The 20004-nt window shown below is 43.8% G+C and overlaps 2 protein-coding genes across 15 annotated transcripts in view; one reads left to right on the top strand and one right to left on the bottom strand.

Annotated features, from left to right (window-relative positions):
- The window catches only part of BBOF1 (basal body orientation factor 1), a 50637-nt gene extending 37780 nt beyond the window's left edge, over positions 1-12857 (bottom strand). For 6 of the 8 annotated variants that reach the window (XM_063651825.1, XM_054447834.2, XM_054447835.2 and 3 more), the window contains exons 1-3: positions 12545-12857; positions 8927-9155; positions 826-891 (exon numbers count right to left, since the gene is read on the bottom strand). In XM_063651825.1, the coding sequence (XP_063507895.1) occupies positions 826-891; positions 8927-9155; positions 12545-12600 (351 nt within the window). In that variant the 5' untranslated portion in view covers positions 12601-12857. Of the gene's footprint in view, positions 1-825; positions 892-8926; positions 9156-11676; positions 11728-12544 lie in introns of all 8 variants that reach the window. The other 2 variants (XM_063651829.1, XM_063651828.1) reach the window with 2 other exon arrangements.
- Positions 12697-20004, top strand: part of ENTPD5 (ectonucleoside triphosphate diphosphohydrolase 5 (inactive)) — a 55814-nt gene continuing 48506 nt past the window's right edge. Inside the window, exons 1-2 of one of the 7 annotated variants that reach the window (XM_054447860.2) lie at positions 12697-12829; positions 16156-16262. The gene's annotated coding sequence lies outside the window, so the exon portion shown is untranslated. Of the gene's footprint in view, positions 14008-14593; positions 14612-16155; positions 16263-20004 lie in introns of those variants that run through there. The other 6 variants (XM_054447859.2, XM_054447861.2, XM_063651844.1 and 3 more) reach the window with 6 other exon arrangements.

The following is a 20004-nucleotide window of genomic DNA, read 5'->3' as shown; positions in this document are numbered from 1 at the left end:
CTAAGGGAGAAAAATGCCCCCCAAAATCTTAAACTGTTTTCAGTAATTTATTTTTGGTGGTAATACTAGCATTCTGAGATTGATATATTGGGGTTTAAGCAAGTAGGTAATTATATTGGTATCAGTAAGAATAAGGACTTTTGGCAAGGGATAAAGCAGATACAGATAAAGTTAAGTAAAAATTCTATATTCCTGCATTTAAACTGAAAGTATTAGTATAGAGTCATGATCTATTTTAATATTTAAAAAACTTACATCTCTTAGCTCCATCCACTGAAAAGCACTAGGAACAATAGCAAATTCAGTATCAGGAAGCAATCTTAATATTATATGGTTTTTTACAATAACTTATTTTTATAATATGTTGTTTTTAAACTTCTTTTTTTTTTTTTGAGATGAAGTTTCACTCTTGTCACCCAGGCTGGAGTGCAATGGTGCGATCTTGGCTCACTGCAACCTCCGTCTCCTGGGTTCAAGCAATTCTCCTGTCTCAGCCTCTCAAGTAGCTGGGATTATAAGCGTGCACCACCATGCCTGGCTAATTTTTAAATTTTTAGTAGAGACAAGCTTTCACCATGTTGGCCAGGCTGATCTCGAACTCCTGACCTCAGGTGATCCGCCGCCTCGGCATCCCAAAGTGTTGGGATTACAGGCATGAGCCATCATGCCCAGCCTGGTTTTTTGAATTTCTATACAATCAAGCTTTAAGGTCATTAGGCTGCCCAGAGAACTTACTCACTCACTGTCATTGGGTCTTAAATACCTGAGCTTGCCAGAAACCTGACCATCCAGTAAGTGGAGTATTAGTACACATAGATAACTCACCAATTTTTCCTTCTCCTCCTGGGCTTTTTCCTTTGTTTCATTTAATTGCTCTTTCAGTTTTTCAATCTGTTGAAAATCAAAATACAGGGTCAGGAAGATAAAGAAACTGCTCTATGTCTACCTTTATTAAGTAGACTAGTTTCACACAATACTAAAACCAATATGGCAAAAGAGGTGAGTGAGGTGGAAAGAGAAGAGGGGACAGGAAATTTCCCATACCTTCAACCTGCTATTGCCAGTTTCTAAAACCTGGCTATCATCAGAAGTACCTGGTCAACTTTTTTTTTTTTTTTTTTTTTTTGTGGTTAAAAATAAAAGCAACATTAATACCAGCCTGATCAACATGGAGAAACCCCTTCTCTACTAAAACTACAAAATTAGCCAGGCGTGGTGGCACATGCCTGTAATCCCAGCTACTCAGGAGGCTGAGGCAGGAGAATCACTTGAACCCGGCAGGCGAGGTTGCAGTGAGCCGAGATCATGCCACTGCACTCCAGCCTAGGCAACAAGAGTGAAACTCCATCTCAAAAAAATAAAATAAAATAAATAAATAAATAAATAAATAAATAAAAGCAACATTAAATTTACCATCTTAACCATTTTAAACATATAGTTCAGTAGTGTTAAGTATATTCACATTGTTGTGCAACAAATCTCTAGAACTTTTCATCTTACAAAACTAAAACTATACTCAATAAATCCTAATTTCCCCTTACCTCTCCCCAGCCCTTGGCAACCATCCTCTATTTTCTGTTTCTATAATTTTGACTACTTTGGATACTTCATGAGTGGAATCACACATTATTTGCCCTTTGTTGACTTGCTTATTTCATTAAGCATAATGTCCTTGAGGTTCATTCACGTCATAGGATGTGACAGGATTTCCTTTAAGGCTGCATAATATTGCACCACATGCATACACCGTTTCTTTATCCATTCATCCATTGATGGATAATTTGGGTTGCTTCCACCTCTTGGCTATTGTGAATAGTGCTGCAATGAATATGGGCATGCAAATATCTCTTCAAGATCCTGCTTTGGGCCGGGCGTGGTGGCTCATGCCTGTAATCCCAGTAATTTGGGAGGCCAAGGTGGGTAGATTGCTTGAGCTCAGGAGTTTGAGACCAGCCTGGGCAACATGGCAAAATCCCATCTCTACAAAGAAATACAAACATTAGCCAGGTGTGGTGGCGAGCACCTGTGATCTCAGCTACGGCCTGGGGAGGTGAAGGTTGCGGTGGGCCAAGATCGTACCACTGTACTCCAGCCTGGGTGACAGAGTGAGACCCTGTCTCAAAAACAACAAAAATCCTGCTTTAAATTGTTTCGGATATATTAAATATACCCAGAAGTGAGATTGGTATTTCTATTTTTAATCTTTTGAGGAACTTCCATACTGTTTTCCACAATGGCTACAACATTGTACAGTCCCACCACCACTGCACAAGCGTTCTAACACCTCCGCGTCCTTGCTAATACTTATTTTCTGCTTTTTTGGTAGTAGCCATCCTAATGGGTGTGAGGTGATATCTTGTTGTAGTTTTTATTTACATTTCTCTTATCTGGGTAACTTTTTTTTTTTTTTTTTTTGAGATGGAATCTCTCTCTGTTGCCCAGGCTGGAGTGGAGCGGCACAATCTCGGCTCAGTGCAACCTCTGTCTCCCAGGTTCAACTGATTCTTTTGCCTCGGCCTCCCGAGTAGCTGGGACTACAGGCGCACACCACCACACCTGGCTAATTTTTGTAGTTTTAGTAGAGACAGGGTTTCATCATATGGCCAGGCTGGTCTTGAACTACTGACCTCGTGATCTGTCTGCCTTGGGCTCCCAAAGTGCTGGGATTACAGGCATAAGCCACTGTGCCCAGCCTTATCTGGGTAATTTTTTTTAAAGAAAAGTTTCTTTTTTCTTTTCTTTTCTTTCCTTTTTTTTTTTTTTTGAGACAGGAGTTTTACTCGTTGCCCAGGCTGGAGTGCAATGGCGCGATCTCGGCTCACTGCAACCTCCACCTCCCGAGTTCAAGCTATTCTCCTGCCTCAGCCTCCCAAGTAGCTGGGATTACATGCATGTGCCACCACGCCTGGCTGATTTTGTATTTTTAGTAGAGATGGGGTTTCTCCATGTTGGTCAGGCTGGTCTCGAACTCCCGACCTCAGGTGATCCACCGGCCTCAGCCTCCGAAAGTGCTGGGATTACAGGCATGAGCCACCGCATCTGACCCAAAAAGTTTCTTTTTTAAAATCATTTTTAAACATAGAGATGGAGTCGGCTGGGCGTGGTGGCCCAAGCCTGTAATCCCAGCACTTTGGGAGGCTGAGACAGTTGGATCACCTGAGGTCAGGAGTTTAAGACCAGCCTGGCCAACATGGTGAAACCCTGCTTCTACTAAAAATACAAAACTTAGTTGGGTGTGGTGGTGCGCGCCTGTAATCCCAGCTACTCAGGAGGCTGAGGCAGAAGAATCACTTGAACCTGGGAGGCAGAGGTTGCAGTGAGCCGAGATTGCGTCATTGCACTGCAGCCTGGGTGACACAGCAAGACTCTGCCTAAAAAAATAAAATAAAATAAAAATAGAGATGGAGTCTTGCCACGTTGCTCAGGCTGGTCTCAAAGTCATGAGCTCAAGTGATCCTCCTGCCTTGGCCTAAGTGCTGGGATTATAGGTGTGAGCCATAGCGCCTAGCCAAGACAAGTTTCAAGAAGAATACAAAAAATTCCCATACTATTCACCCATATACATTAATTTTGCCGCATTTGCTTTCCCTCTTTCTATGTGTGTGTGTGTGTGTGTGTGTGTGTGTGTGTATGTGTGTGTATTTCTTTAGTGGTAAATTTCAAGATGAGCTTTTACCCCAGAAGACTTCAGTATCTATTTCCTTATTTCTTTTTCTTTCTTTTTTTTGAGACAGAGTCTTGCTCTGTCGCCCAGGCTGGACTGCAGTGGTGGAATCTTGGCTCACAGCAACCTATGCCTCCTGGGCTCAAGAAATTCTCCTGCCTCTGCCTCCCAAGTAGTGGGACTATAGGCATGCGCCACCACGCTTGGCTAATTTTTTGTATTTTTTGTAGAGATGGGGTTTCACCATGTTGGCCAGGCTGGTCTCGAACTTCTGACCTCAGGTGATCCACCAGCCTCAGCCTCCCAAAGTGCTGGGATTACAGGCATTAGCCACTGTGCCTGGCCATTCAGTATCTATTTTTGAAGAAAAAGGGCATTCCCTTTTACAAGCACTATAAAATTATAAAGATCAAGAAGTCTAACATTAATATACTATTATGTAATACATACTCTATATTTAAATTCTGCTACAATTATCCCAATAATGTCCTTTATTGTAATTTTTTATTTTTCTTGTCTACGATACAACCCTTGATCATGCGTTGCATTTATCTGTCATGTGTCTTAGTCCCCTTTAATCTGGAACAGTTTCTTGGTCTTTGTTTTTAAATTGACTTTTTAAAAAGAATACTGGCCAGGTTTGGGCTTAGCTGATGCTTCTTCATGAGTATATTCAGGTTGTATGTTTTTGGTAGGCTATATATAGTACCTAAGTGATGATGTATCCTTTTCAGTACATCACATCATTAGGTGATTGATGCTAATTTTAACCAGTTGGTTAAGGTTGGTCTGCCCACTTTCTCCGCCCAAAAGTTATTATTTTTTCTTCTGTGATTATTAAGTAATTTGTGGGAAGATCTTTTGAGACTATGCCATTATCCTCCTCATCAAACCCAGTAGGTTTTAGCATCCATTGATGATTCTTGACTGATTCAGTTATTACTATGACGCCAAATGGTGATTTTTCTAACTCCATCACTCCTTGGAAATTTATTAATTGGCATTCTCCTGCAAAAAAAAAAAAAAAAAAAAAAAAAAAAAGTCGGGCGAGGTGGCTCATGGCTGTAATCCCAACACTTTGGGAAGCTGAGGTGGGTAGATCACCTGAGGTCAGGAGTTTGAAACCAACCTGGCCAGCATAGTGAAACCCCGTCTCTACTACAAACACAAAAATTAGCCAGGTAGGGTGGTGGCACACCTGTAGTCTCAGCTACTCAGGACGCTGAGGCAGGAGAATCCTTTGAACCCAATGGAGGTTGCAGTGAGCCAAGATCGCACCACTGCACTCCAGCCTGGGTGACAGCACGAGACTCTGTCTCAAAAAAAAAAAAAAAAAAAAAAAAAAAAGGCTTCCTTTCTCCCTTATTTATTCATGTATGTGTTTATTAGTAGTATACACTCGTGGATTTTTATTTCATTCAATAGGTTATAATCTATTACTGTCATTATTTATTAGGTTAGTGCAAAAGCAACTGCAGTTTTTGCCATTTTTTTTTTCCTTCTGAGATGGAGTCTCACTCTGTCCCTGAGGGTGGAGTGCAGTGGCGCGATCTCAGCTCACTGCAACCTCCACCTCCTGGGTTCAAGTGATTCTCCTGTCTCAGCTTCCTGAGTAGCTGGGATTACAGGTGCGCACTACCACACCTGGCTAATTTTTGTATTTTTAGTAGAGACAGGGTTTCGCCATGTTGGCCAGTCTGGTCTTGAACTTCTGACCTCAGGTGATCTGCCCACCTTGGCCTCCCAAAGTTCTGGGATTACAGGTGTGAGCCACTGCACCCAGCCGTTTTTGCTATTCTTTATTAGGTTGGTGCAAAAGCAATTGTGGTTTTTGCCATTCTTTTAATGCACCAACCTAATATTTTGATTGTCCCAGATTTGGCCAATGGGAGCCCCTTCAAACAAGGTCATGTCCTTTAAAATTTTTTATTTTCTGGCACAATAACATATTCCAGAATCTTTTTTTTTTTTTTTTTTTTTTTTTAGATGGAGTTTCACTCTTGTTGCCCAGGCTGGAGTGCAAAATGGCATGATCTTGGCTCACTGCAACCTCCGCCTCCCGTGTTCAAATGATTCTCCTGCCTCAGCCTCCTGAGTAGCTGGAATTACAGGTGCCCACCACCACACCTGGCTAATTTTTGTATTTTCAGTAGAGATGGGGTTTCGTCATGTTGGCCAGGCTGGTCTCAAACTGCTGACCTCAGTAATCTACCCGCCTTGGCCTCCCAAAGTGCTGGGATTACAGGCATAAGCCACTGCCCCCAGTCTCTTTTTTTTGAGACAGAGTCTCACTCTGTCGCCCAGGCTTGACTGCAGTGGCACAATCTTGGCTCACTGCAACCTCTGCCTCCTGGGTTCAAGCAATTCTCATGCCTCAACCTCCCAAGCAGCTGGGACTACAGGCACGCACCACCATGCCTAGCTAATTCTTTGTATTTCTAGTAGAGATGGGGTTTCACTATGTTGGCCAGGATGGTCTCAAACTCCTGGCCTCATGTGATGCACCCCCCTCAGCCTCCCAAAGTGCCGGGATTACAGGCGTGGGCCATCATGAACAGCCCAGCCTCATCTTTTATATTCCCTGCTCCAGTCCTGAAATCAACCATTTCTCCAAGGAATGCTGGTTTGTTTTAGAAGGGAATCTGAGTAGCTTTTTAAACTAAAGACTTGTTGACATGGTTGTTGACACAAGTGAGATACTATGTACAATGTTTTAGACCACCTTAGGAAAAAATCTAGATATTCTAAAAAATAAACTGGGACAATCCTAAATCACATAAAACAGGTGTGACATTTAATGAGATTATTCTGTGATTAATTCAGTACAGCATTAAATTCTCTTAAGGGGAATCTCCTAATTTTGTTCATAATAAAATAGTTTTCAAAAGACATTTCATTTCTATTATTTCTAGAATTAACATGACTATAAACAGTTTAAACAAAGTTTAACATCATAACATTTTTCTAGTATATAGCAAAATGAGTAACAAAACTATGGGAAAGCTAGTTAATGAGGATATATTTAGTCTACTTTGTTTCTTCCTCCCAAGGTTGTTTCTTTTGGTTTAACGGCAATCCATGATTATAAAAATTACCCATTTGTTATTGCCAGATGCTGCCCTTTGATATAAGGAGGCAGATGAGAATCAGGAAATACAAGTGATACTGATGTAGACCAATAACAATGAGCTATTACAAGCCACAAAACAAAGCGTCTAAGTAACACATTTGGAAATTATTTCTATGGCTGACTAAAAAAACTTACTTTAGAAAATACTTTATAGAGGGCAATTTAATAATACCTACTATTAAAAGAGTAATTTTAAAAATAAAAATTGGCCAGGTTTTGTGGCTCATGCATGTAATTCCAACACTTTGGGAGGGTGAGGTGGGCGGATCACTCGAGGCCAGGAGTTCCAGATCAGCCTGGCCAACAACATGGCAAAACCCCATCCCTACTAAAAATACAAAAAATAAAATAAAATAAAGATAGAAATTTCTGGACCACATGCTATTGCTCACACCTGTAATGTCAGCACTTTGGGAGGCTGAGTTGGGAGGATTGCTTGAGCCCAGGAGTTCGAGGCTAGCCTGGGCGACATGGCGAAATCCCGTCTCCACAAAAACTACAAAAAAATCAGCCAGGCATGGTGGCTCATGCTTGCAATCCCAGCACTTTAGGAGGCCAACGCAGGTGGATCACTTGAGCTCAGGAGTTCAAGACCAGACTGGGCAACATGGCGAAACCCTGTCTCTACCAAAAATACAAAAAATTAGCCAGGCATGGAGGTGCGTGCCTGTAGTCCCAGCTACTTGGAAGACTGAGGCAGGAGGATCATCTGAGCCCGGAGGTCGATCCTGTGGTGAGCCGTGATCATACCACTGCACTCCAGACCAGGCAATAGAGTGAGACCCTGTCTCAAAAATAATAATAAAGTAATAATAATATGAGACAGAGTTTTGCTCTGATGTCCAGGTTGGACTGCTGTGACATGACCATGGCTCACTGCAGCTTCAACCTCCTGGGCTTAAGTGATCCTCCCGCCTTAGCCTCCCGAGTAGCTGGGACTACAGGTGCACACTGCCACGCCTGGCTATTTTTTATTTTGTGTAGAGACTGGGTCTTGCTTTGTTCCCCAGGCTGGTCCTGAACTCCTAAGCTAAGTTATCCTCCAGCCTCTTCCTCCCAAAGTGTTGGGATTATAGTCATGAGCTACCACACCCAGCCTGAATTTCCACTTTTAACACCCACTAGGGGTGTGACTTTGGGCAAGTTACCTGTCCTTTCTGAAAGTCAATTTCTTCATCTGTAATATGGAAATAATAATATTATAGCTACACGGGGTCATAAAAATAATTAAATAGGAGGTTAGTAAAAGAATCAAGAGAGGTAAAGCACCCAGTATAGTACATTGTAGTGACTCCAAAATGTTAGTTCCCTTCCCTTTTTCTTTTCTTTTTTTTTTTTTTTTTTTTTTTTTGAGATGGAGTCTCTCGCTCTGTCGCCCAGGCTGCCAGGCTGGAGTGTAGTGATACGATCTCAGCTCACTGCAACCTCTGCCTCCCGAGTTCAAGCAATTCTCCTGCCTCAGCCTCCCGAGTAGCTGGGACTATAGGCACATGCAGCCATGCCCAGTTAATTTTTTGTATTTTAGTAGAGATGGGGTTTCACTGTGTTGCCCAGGCTGGTCACAAACTCCTGGGCTCAGGCAATCTGCCCACCTCAGCCTCCCAAAGTGGTGGGATTACAGGCGTGAGCCACCACACCCAGCCTCCCTTTTTCTTCCAAATATAAAATGATAGCTTTACTCTCAACACTTTAATAAGGTACAATAAGATACAAGATTCAACTGGACAAAAATAAAAATAAAGATTCAACTTGCTGGGTTCAGAACGTTATCATGGATTATCAGTGAACTGCTTTACAAATTTTTAAAACTAAAAATCAGCATCAAAAAATATATAGATCACATACCATGCTCTTATCCTTAAAATAAAGTAGATCATAAAGTTCCCTTATGATCATCAATCTCTGTTTGCTTCAGACAAGAAAACATGCAACAAGGATTGAAAATAAAAGAGAGCCAATAACAGTAAAACCATTCTGAAAAAGTGTCTTGCTTCAAACAGAGTTAAGGTCAATTGAAATGTCTTAACTATATGTTAAGATTTCAAGGAATTAAAAATCTTTGAAATACATAACCACATCAGCATCACCATAGAGGTAGTTAATGAGGCCGAGGAGGCTTTCTACCTACCTACCATATTATCTTTCTCCTGATCCTGCTTCTTCAGGTAACTTAATACTGACATTATGTCTTTCTCCATTTTACATTGCTTTTTCTTTAAGTCCTCATTACTTTTTGCCAGTATCCGTGAAGTATCACGATACTTAATCCTAGAGAGTTCTGTGACTTCCAACCTGGCCTCCCAAAGGGAGGCATTGGCCTTGGCTCTGTCCACCACAGATTCATCTGTTTTTATTAACTTCCTGCATGGGAAGAGGACATTGACAGTACATGACTATTTATACAACTCTAATATGCAGACAGTATATAACTCTACTATATTACTATTAAATTTTTCTCTTTTTTTATTTGTTTTGCTTGGTATTGCCTGGCACACATGAGCAAATATTGTTGGAAGAATAAGTTAATAAGAAATACGTATTCACATTTGAAAAAAGAAAGAAAAGAAATACATATTCACTTGTATTCACATAAGGGAATTAAGTAACTGCCTCTTCCTGGAAGAGGGGAGCCCTGGAGCATAACTCGAAAAGACTGGTAAAACAAAGGGAAAAGACAGGATAAGCCAAACTCACTTCATAAAGCTTTCATATCTTTTTTTTTTTCTTTTTGAAACAGGGCCTGGCTGTGTCACCGGGCTGGAGTGCAGTAGCACGATCTCGGCTCCCCAGAACCTCTGCCTCTTGGGCTCAAACCATCCACCCACCTGAGCCTCCCAAGTGGCTGGGACTACAGGTTCATGCAACTATACCCAGCTAATTTTTGTACTTTTTGTAGAAATGAGTTTTTGCCATGTTGCTCAGGCTGGTCTTGAACTCCTGGGCTCAAGTGATCCTCCTACCCCAGCCTCCGAAAGTGCTGAGATTACAGGTGTGAGCCACTGCGCTTGGACAGTTTTTATACCTTTTCATTTACTTATTTGATTCTCCCATATATATTATTTTTTTTAATAGAGATGGGGTCTCACTATGTTGCCTATGCTGGTCTCCAACTTCTGGGCTCTAGTATCCCCCCACCTTGGCCTCTCAGCGTGCTGAGATTACAGGTGTGAACCAGTGCCCTAGCCTGATTCTCCTGTAGTTAAACTATCTTTTCTATTCCTACTCACTCAGTGCTGGACTTTGGTTCTCTCCACTGCAAACCCATTATCTCTGCTCAGTTTCTGCATGATGATACCCATTGGTAGTGTAACTGTGATCTCCCACCCACTTTACCCTCCACTTTTGAGTGTTTTTTTTTTTTTGGTGGGGGGGGGACGGAATCTCACTCTTTCGCCCAGGCTGAAGAGCAGTGGCGCGATCTCGGCTCACTGCAAGCTCCGCCTCTCGGGTTCATGCCATTCTCCTGCCTCAGCCTCCCGAGTAGCTGGGACTATAGGAGCCCGCCACCAGGCCCGGCGAATTTTTTGTATTTTCAGTAGAGACGGGGTTTCACCGTGTTAGCCAGGATGGTGTTTTTGTTTTGTTTTGTTTTGGGCTAGGTCTTGGACAAAAAGTCAAGTCACTAGGGCAACTATGTTAAATAGTTTATCAGCTGGTGCCACAGTTCACCAGACTTTTTTTTTTTGAGACAAGATCTTGCTCTGTCATCCAGGCTGTAGTGCAGTAGCACCATCACAGCTCACTGCAGCCTCAACCTCCCAGGCCCAAATGATCCTCCACCTCAGCCTCCTGAGTAACTGTGACTACAGGCATGAGTTAGCATGCCCAACTAATTTTTAATAAAAATTTGTGTAGAGACAGGGTCTTCCTATGTTGTTCAGGCTGGTCTTGAACTCCTGGGCTCAAGTGATCTTCCCCCGCTCAGCCTCCCAAAGTGCTGGGCATGAGCCACGATGCCCCACCCACCAGGCTTTAAGGATGCCTGAGAAACCATAATCATTTATATAGAGGTGGAGAGGGAAAAGGATGGATTCAAAGATTAAAGTGGTAAAGGAAGAGATTTTTCTAAATATTTATTGTATAAGCATTAACAAAACACTCCCCCTTATATATGGTAGGTACCATGATATATAAATACATACATATTTAAGAATATTTCACCTGTATTTGAATTCTAAATATTTTCACACATATGTACATGTGGACCTTTCTATACTGCCACCCTCCACATCCACTTTCCTACTTCTGGTTCTCAGTCCTCTTCCACAGAGGTAATGGGTTTGCAGTGGAGAGAACCAAAGTCCCACTTTCACCTTTTGTTCTCTTCAAATTAAGGCCAGCTCCATTCCCAACCCCTCAGCCTGTTATAGCTGTTGATGTCCCTTTCTGGCATGATTTAGGCACTAGTGATACACTGCCTCACTACGACCATCCCGGTATCAGGTCTGAGTGGCTCGAAGTACTTGATGCGACAGGGCATGGTGGCTCACGGCTGTCATCCCAGCACTTTGCAAAGGCGAGGCGGGTGGATCACCTGAAGTCAGGATTTCGAGACCAGCCTGTCCAACATGGTGAAACCCCGTCTCCACTAAAAATAAAAAAATTAGCTGGGCGTGGTGACGGGTGCCTGTAATCACAGCTACTCGGGAGGCTGAGGCAGCAGAATTGGTTGAACCTGGAAGGCAGAGGTTGCAGTGAGCTGAGATCGTGCCATTGTACTCCAGCTTGGGCAACGAGAGCAAAACTTGGTCTCCAGAAAAAAAAAAAGTACTTGATGCAAGAAATTAGACACTCTAATAGGACCACTGATACTCACTGTAGAAACAAAGCCAGGTTTCTCAAACAATGGGTCATGGAAAATCCAAGGAATAAGGTCTCTTACCCTCAGTGTTCCTCATTGTTCAAATGTGTACTGTAGAAGCATGGTCAAAATCTGAAAACATATGTTAGTGAGTTCTAGGAATGTGATAAGCCCTTGGCACTTTAAGGGCTAGACTAACTGTGCAGTTATGTAAAAACAAAAAAAAATACCATAAAAGAATACTTACATTAATAAATGAGAAGAAAAAAGCCACATATAAGTACGTACATTGGGCTATCGTTTTATTAAAAAATAAAAGAATACTCCAAAATATAGTAGTGTTTATTTTTGGATAATGAGACTACAGGTGATTTTTGTTTTCTCTTTTGGTATTTCCCATGTTTCGGAAACTTTCTGTATTGAGCATGAATTACTCTCTTAAGTTACTTTACAAACATCTCAAGTTTGGTGCCAACTCTGTGTTCCCATACATGGTGTTGTTGCTGGACACCACATATGACTCCAACGTGTCCAGAAACCACGTTTCTGGACTACTAGCCCCAATAGGGCTAGTAGCAATCTAGCAGCAGCTCCAGGCCTGTAAGGGGTTAGTGCTAGAACATTACCCACCTCAGTGGCTCTGATCAGTTTGGGAAAACCTCAATAATTATCCAACTTGGTAAAATACTTTAGGTGTCCCCTTTGAACCAAAAGAGATCTCTGAAAAGGCCCAAGGAACTACTTTATACATCCTCTACACGTTTAAGATCATCTGAACCACATAGTAGAGATCTGCCAGACTATGGACATGGGAGCTGTAATCCTCACAAGCCGGGAGAGCCGGAGAGGGTCTGAGTGGGCCGGCGCGGGGGGCGCCAGGTAGCCAGCCCCAGACCCGAAATCCCAGGCAGGCCCAGGGAGAGGGGACTCTCGGGTGGCTTCTCCTTACTTCGTGTCTTTGCCTTTGCTCTTGCCTTTCTTTTTGTCCTTTCCCTTCGACGGCATCTTGGCTTCCCCAGGGCCTCCGCTGTCGTCGTTACCCAGCCGCGGCCGCCCTGGCCGGCTCTGTCTCCAAGGGAACCGGGACGCCGAGCTGGCAATGCCCCGCCCGCGCCGCTGACGGCGAGCGGAGAGCGCACGCGCCCGTGACGTAGCCCAGGCGCCGCGGCGCGCGGGGCGGGGCGGAGGTCGCGCCGAGGGCGGCGGGCTGCCGCGTCAGGGTGGCGCGCGCGCGGTGAGTGTGCGAGAGTTGGCGGCGCCTGATCCTCTACGTGGGGCCCGGGCTCTGGTGACGGGAGGCGGGAGCTGGCAGCCCTGGGCGGTAGCGCTTCGTCCTGCGGCCCGGGTGTGTCAGGAGTCGCCGCGGTCGGGGCGCCCTTGCCTCAGGAGACTTAGATCCCCGCTGGTCCACCTGTCCCGCCGCGGTAGTCTGAGCCGCAGCCCTTTCCCGTGCCGCCCGCGGGTCCCGTTCCTCCCGTGTCTCCATGCCGCAGCCAGCGTGGCCGCGGCTACCTTGCCCTCGCCCCCGCTCCGCCTCTGCCGCTCCCGGCACTGCCCTACTCCTTTGGGTTGCATCTCTTTCCTGGCTTTTCACCCTTGCTGATTCTGTAAGGGATAGTGCAGCCAGCGGACGTCCCAGGCCAAACGTTTTTTGATAGGCAGTTGAGGACTTTCCCGAGGGCGGTGGTTGGGGGCGAGGCTGCCAGCCTCCCAAGAGCAGCAGCCCGCCAGGGAGCCGGGCGGGGAGGGGAGTGCTGCCACCGAGGTCTGGAGCAGGGTCCTCGGCCTCGCTAGGTCCTGTGTGGCCGATACTTCCCGCCCACGACCGCCCCCCGGATTTCCATTTGCTAATACCGGTCCGCAGCCTTCTTTCCTGAAAGTTGCATAAAGTTGAAAGCTCTTCAACTTGCCTCCCCGACTCCTGAAATCCCGAATACACCTCTGAAAAGGAGTGTACTCACAAGTATTCTCACTTTTCAATGAGAGTCAGTCAGTGAGTCATTAAGGAAGATACGGTATTCTGAGTGCCAAGCCAATAGTTAGGAGACTTGTGGTTGAAGCTCTGCTCTATGTTATACTCCCATTTCAAATTAAAAAGTTTATTTTAAATGTCGTTGTAGATCCTTCGTCACCATTTCTCTAGGGAGGACTTAATCCGTACACTCCTTCCCGATGTCTTTGACCTCTAATTACTCCCCTCCGCCTTGTTTCCCACTTGCATAGTTTCTGTTTCTGAATTTCTGTTTCTTCTGAGCGAACATGCCGATTTGGTAATGATAAGCCTTGTAAATTTTTTTTTTTTTTTCTGAGAGAGTGTCTCCTGTCACCCAGGCTGGAGTGCAGTGGGGCATCTCGGCTCCCTGCAACCTCCACCTCCTTGGTTCAAGCGATTCTCCTGCCTCAGCCTCCCCAGTAAGTGGGACTACAGGTGCATGCCACCACACCCAGCTAATTTTTGTATTTTTGGTAGAGATGGAGTTTCACCATGCTGGCCAGGCTGGTCTCTAACTCCTGGCCTCAGGTGATCCACCTGCCTCGGCCTCCCAAAGTGCTGAGATTACAGGCGTGGGCCACCGCCCTGGCTGTAAACCTTTTTTTTTGAGACAAGAGTTTCGCTCTTGTTGCCCAGGCTGGAGTGCAATGGCGCAATCTCGGCTCACTGCAACCTCCGCCTCCCGGGTTCAAGCAATTCTCCTGCCTCAGCCTCCCCAGTAACAGACTACAGGTGCCTGCCACCATGCCCGGCTAATTTTTGTATTTTTGGTAGAGACAGTTTCACCATGCTGGCCAGGCTGGTCTTGAACTCCTGGCCTCAGGTGATACACCCGCCTTGGTCTCCCAAAGTGTTGAGATTACAGGCATGAGCCACCGCCCCCGGCTGTAAAAATTTTTTTTTTTTTTTTTTTTTTGAGACAGTTTTGCTCTTGTTGCCCAGGCTGGAGTGCAATGGCACGATCTCGGCTCACCGCAACCTCCACCTCCCGGTTCAAGCGATTCTCCTGCCTCAGCCTCCCCAGTAGCTGGGATTACAGGCACACGCCACCATCCCTGGCTAATTTTGTATTTTTGGTAGAGACAGGGTTTCTCCATGTTGGTCAGGCTGGCGTAAACATTTTTATACATACCATCTGCCAGCATGCTCATGGCTTTTTCTTTTTCTTTTTTTTTTTTTGAGATGGAGTTTTGCTCTTGTTTCCCAGGCTGGAGTACAATAGCACGATCTCGGCCCACTGCAACCTCCACCTCCCGGGTTCAAGCAGTTCTCCTGCGTCAGCCTCCCAAGTAGCTGGGAATCCAGGCATGCACCACCATGCCCAGCTACTTTTGTAATTTTAGTAGAGACGGGGTTTCTCCATGTTGGTCAGGCTAGTCTCGAACTTCCGACCTCAGGTGATCCGCCCGCCTCGGCCTACCAAAGTACTGGGATTACAGGCGTGAGCCACCACACCTGGCGGATCATGGCTTTTTCTCAGTGTATTTCTGGTACACTTTCATACTCCCGTGAGTCCATAGGCGGAATCGCCATATATTGAAGGGTTTATCTCTGATGTAAAATCTATAAAGTTACCATTAATTTTGTATGTGTAAGGTTCTGAAAAAGCACACTGTTGATAAGCTGCAGAAAAGAGAGTAGGGCATCTTCTATCACAGGCTGTATATTTGGAATTTATTCTAGAAATTGGTAACTTTATAATATGAAAGTCAGTCCAAGACTCCTCATTTGAACATAGGCTTACAGATTAATTTATGAACATAAAAATTTGACTATAACAAGATTATTAATATATGCATAGTACCTTAGTTATAGTACTTTATAGTTTCTTTTATTGGTTTTTGGGTTTTTTGATGGTTTTTTTGAGATAGGGTCTTACTCTTAACCATACTGGAGTACAGTGGCAGGATCATGGCTCATTACAGCTTCGACCTCCCGGACTCAAGTGATCTGCCCACCTCAGCCTCTGGCATAGCTGGGACTATAGGCATGCACCACCATGCCTGGCTAATTTTGTATTTTTTGTAGAGACAGGGTTTTGCCATGTTGCCTAGGCTGGTTTTGAACTCCTGAGCTCAGGTGATCCTCCTGCCTTAGCCTCCCAAAGTGCCGGGATTACAGGCATGAGTCACCACACTTGGCCTAGTTTATTTAATTGTATTATATATATTTTTTATTGACTAAGTTTGATTTTGTAGATAAAGCTGTTGTGACATGAATATGGCTCAGAGAAATGCCAAGATTTCATACTCTGGTAGAGGTGGATCTAGAGTCTTCAGTCTTCTGAATCCCCTCATTTTCTACCAAAGAACTGGATGTTGTTACTGTCATCTGCTGGTGAGCAACAACTGATAGTACAGATAGTAGAGTAGGAAGTTGCTATTTAGTAGTTCATCTGGTAGCATTTCCTTCCACAGTTACTGGTAGGTGCCTTTACTATGAAGTTTCAGGAATTATTACAAAATAAATTTGCCTTGTTTCATTGTTTAGAACACTAATGCTTTTAAACTTGGAATAAGCCACTTCATGTTTTGTTGACTTGGTTTTGTAATTCTTTTTCTGTCCAGTTTTCCTTGTTCCTGGTCAACAAAGAAATGTGGAGTGTCTTGGCTGAATCCTCATACAGACAAGATCATTATGGTGCTGTTAGGTAGGACTCGTATCCAGATGTAAGGTAATATCTCCACTAGCTTAAATTTATAAATGTATTTCAAATGTTCCTGAATGGTAGTTTTCTTTTTGTCCTGAATTTAATTCTCTGTTTTTTGCCAAGTGATGTTAATTTTGTCCAACAAGCCATATATAAAATTTAGAACTATTATGTATCAAAATAGATAGAATTTCTGGCTGGTCATGGTGGTTCATGCCTGTAATCCTAACACTTTGGAAGGCCAAGGCAGACGGATTGCTTAAGCCCAGGAGTTCAAGACCAGTCTGGACAACATGGCAAAACCCTGTCTTTACAAAAAATACAAAAATTAGCTGGGTGTGGTGGCATGTACCTGTAGTTCCAGCTACTCAGGAGGCTGAGTTCAGAGGATCACGTGAGCCCAGGGAGGTCATGGCTGCAGTGAGCCGTGCCACTGTATTCCAGCCTGAGCAATGGTGTGACTCTTTCTCAAAAAAAATAAAAGGGGGGTGGGCGGGGGGTGGGTAGTACTTCTGCTTTTTTCTTCTAGTAGCTCCAAAACTGGGTTTACTTTATAAATTCATCTGTAACTTTATTCGGGTTTACCTCAGAGGCCATGTTTCTCTTCATAAATCATTCTTGAAATCACCTTATAGCAGATGGTACTTTATAGGTGGATCAGTCTAAGTGAACAACTTTAGATTTTGTTTTTACATAGCCTTTAGAATCCTAAATACATATATTATTATCCAAACTGTTTCTCATGGGAGTTACTTTTTTTTTTTTGAGAGGTAGTCTTGCTCTGTCGCCCAGGCTGGAGTGCAGTGGCACAATCTTGTCTCACTTCAACTCTGCCTCCCAGGTTCAAGCGATTCTCCGCCTCAGCCTCCCGAGTAGCTGGGATTACAGGCGCCTGCCACCATGCCCGGCTAATTTTTGTATTTTAGTAGAGACGGGGTTTCACCCCCATGTTGGCCAGGCTGGTCTTGAACTCCTCATTTCAAGTGATCTGCCTGCCTCGGCTTCCCAAAGTGCTGAGATTACAGGCTTGAGCCACCACACCTGGCCAGGAGTTACTTTCGTCCTGCTCTTTTGTTGTGTGTGCTGCAAATATAGAATTCTACTAAATTGACATTTTCTTGTGATATTAAGACTAGTTCACATCTCTGCAGGGGCATTTTAAGAAATCCTGGCGGTCAAGGATTTAATCTTATCACTTTTAGATACATTTTTAAAAATTTAAAACATTCACTGTTTTACGTATATACAAGATATATTACCACAGATAATTATTTGTTTATTTAATTTATTTGTTTATGAATGAATGACAGGGTCTCACTATGTCACCCAGGCTGGAGTGCAGTGGTGCAATCATGACTCACTGCAGCCTTAACCTTCTGGGCTCAAGCAATTCTCCCATGTCAGTCTCCTGAGTATCTAGGAGCACAGGCTTGTGCCACCATGCCCAGCTAACTTTTTTTTTTTTTTGGGGGGGGGTAAAGACTGGGTCTCATTCTGTTGCTCCTGGGCTCAAATGGTTCTCCTACCTCTGCCCTCCAAAGTGCTGGGATTATAGTTGTGAGCCACTATGCTTGGCCATATATTTTTGAGATGGGGTTTTGTTATGTTGCCCAGGCTGAACTTAAGCTCCTGAGCTCAAGAGATCCTCCTACCTCAGCTTCCCAAGTAGCTGGGACTACAGGCATGCACCACTATGCCTACAAATAATCATTAACTGCTGTTACTTTATTTGCAAAATATCCCATTTTTATGAGTTGTCCATCCCAACAGAGCCACAGACTAAAAGTTCTCTAAGGAAACTTACCTGAACTGGGCACAGTGACTCACATCTGTAATCCTAGCATTTTGGGAGGCCAAGGTAGGAGGATTGCTTGAGCCTAGGATTTTGAGACCGGCCTGGACAACATAACAAGACCCTGTCTCTATTTTTTAAAAAAAGCAATGAAAAATTACCTAAATTTTAGGCCCACTTGTCTGCATTTTTATGTCATAGATCTGTCAAATGTTCATTCATTTAAGAAACATTTAATGAAACCAACTGTATAACAGCCTGTCTGATAACTTGATGGGTACAGTAAGGAACAAGAGAAGGCCCTTGCCCTCAAATTGTTTACAGTCAGATGTATTAAGCTCTGACCTGGATGTTGATCTCCGAGAATATACAACCTTATTGTCACCCATACACAAACACTTAACAGTAAACAGTACCAAGCAGGGATTGATAAAGGAGAGATGGCATAGACCAGGGGTGTCCAATCTTTTGGCTTCCTTGGGCTACATTGGAAGAAGAAGAATTGTCTTGGGTCACACATAAAATATACTAACACTAATGATAGCTGATGAGCTTAAAAAAAATCACAAAAATCTCATAATATTTTAAGAAAGTTTACAAATTTGTGTTGGGCTGCATTCAAAGCCATTCTGGGCTACATGCGGCCCATAGGCTGCGGGTTGACTAAGCTTGGCCCAAACCCTAGGTGCTATAGAATTTGGAGGCATTTAAGACTGTCGTAGTCAGGGAAAGTTTATAGAAGGAGATGGACTGAAAGGAGAGGGAAGTTCCTCTGGGAAGTTAGAACAATGTGAGCACAATTCAGAGTATGCTTAAAATAGGGAGTAGTTTAACTCTAGCATTGGTTCCTAAAGTGTGGTCCACAGACCGGTAACATCAGCATCACCTGGTAACTTATTAGAACTACAGTTTCACAGGCCCCACCTGAGACCTACTGAATCAGAAATACTGGCAATGAGGCCCAGCAATCTATGCCCTCCAGGTGGTTCTGATGCGTGCTAAAGTTTCAGAACCACTAGACTAGAGCAGAGGGTTATTGTATGGAACAAGCAGGCAAAACACTCTAAAAAGGTAGGCTGGGAACTCATTGTGAATGACTTAGAATGTCAGGCAGGGAGTTTGTCTTTTATCCTGCAGACTAGAGGCACCAGTTTGTGACTTGAGGGCTGGACTTGGCTCATAGAATGTGTTTCGTTTGGCCTGAATGGTAGGTTTTTGGGGGTTTTTAAATGGAATTAGTTGTCATCATTTAAAAATCAGCAGATTTTACAAAGAAATCTGTGCTTTCAGCTTACCTTGAAAAATCAGAAGACCTGGCAGTGTGGAGCCTACATTCCATTATGGTAGCAGTTGGTGGGAATAGCAAGAAGCTGCCCCTTTAGATGGGACACATGCTCTCCAGTTTACCGCAATCCCCACTGGTTCCTTTTGTCTTACACACACCTTTACTCATTTACATTTCCTGCCTGGTCCCTGTAGGTGTTTGAGTTTGTAACTTCTGTTGTGGACAGTGGGACATTAATGAAAATTTTGAGAAGCAGAGTGATGAGATTTATGTATTTGTTAATTTATTTAACAAACATTAATTAAACATATATGCCAGATTGTACTCTGTTAAGTAATCAGTGTTCAAAGATGAATGAGTCCCAGGTGGGACTGGTGGCTGATGCCTATAATCCCAGCACTTTAGGAGGCCAAGTCTGGTGGATCACTTGAGGTCAGGAGTTCAAGACCAGCCTGGCCAACATAATGAAACCCCCTCTCTACTAAAAATAAAAAATTAGCTGGGGATGGTGGTAGACACGTGTAATCCCAGCTACTTGGGAGGCTGAGGCGGGAGAATTGCTTGAACTCAGGAGGCGGAGGTTGCAGTGAGCCGAGATCATGCCATTGTACTCCAGCCTGGGTGACAGAGCGAGACTCCATCTCAAAAAAATAAAAATAAATAAAATACATTTTACTTTGGAGACCTTA

This window comes from Pongo pygmaeus, chromosome 15 (assembly GCF_028885625.2).
Source record: "Pongo pygmaeus isolate AG05252 chromosome 15, NHGRI_mPonPyg2-v2.0_pri, whole genome shotgun sequence".
NCBI classification, from domain to species: domain Eukaryota; kingdom Metazoa; phylum Chordata; class Mammalia; order Primates; family Hominidae; genus Pongo; species Pongo pygmaeus.
The sequence above is the reverse complement of the archived record's forward strand: the minus strand, read 5'-3'. Positions and strand labels throughout refer to the sequence as shown.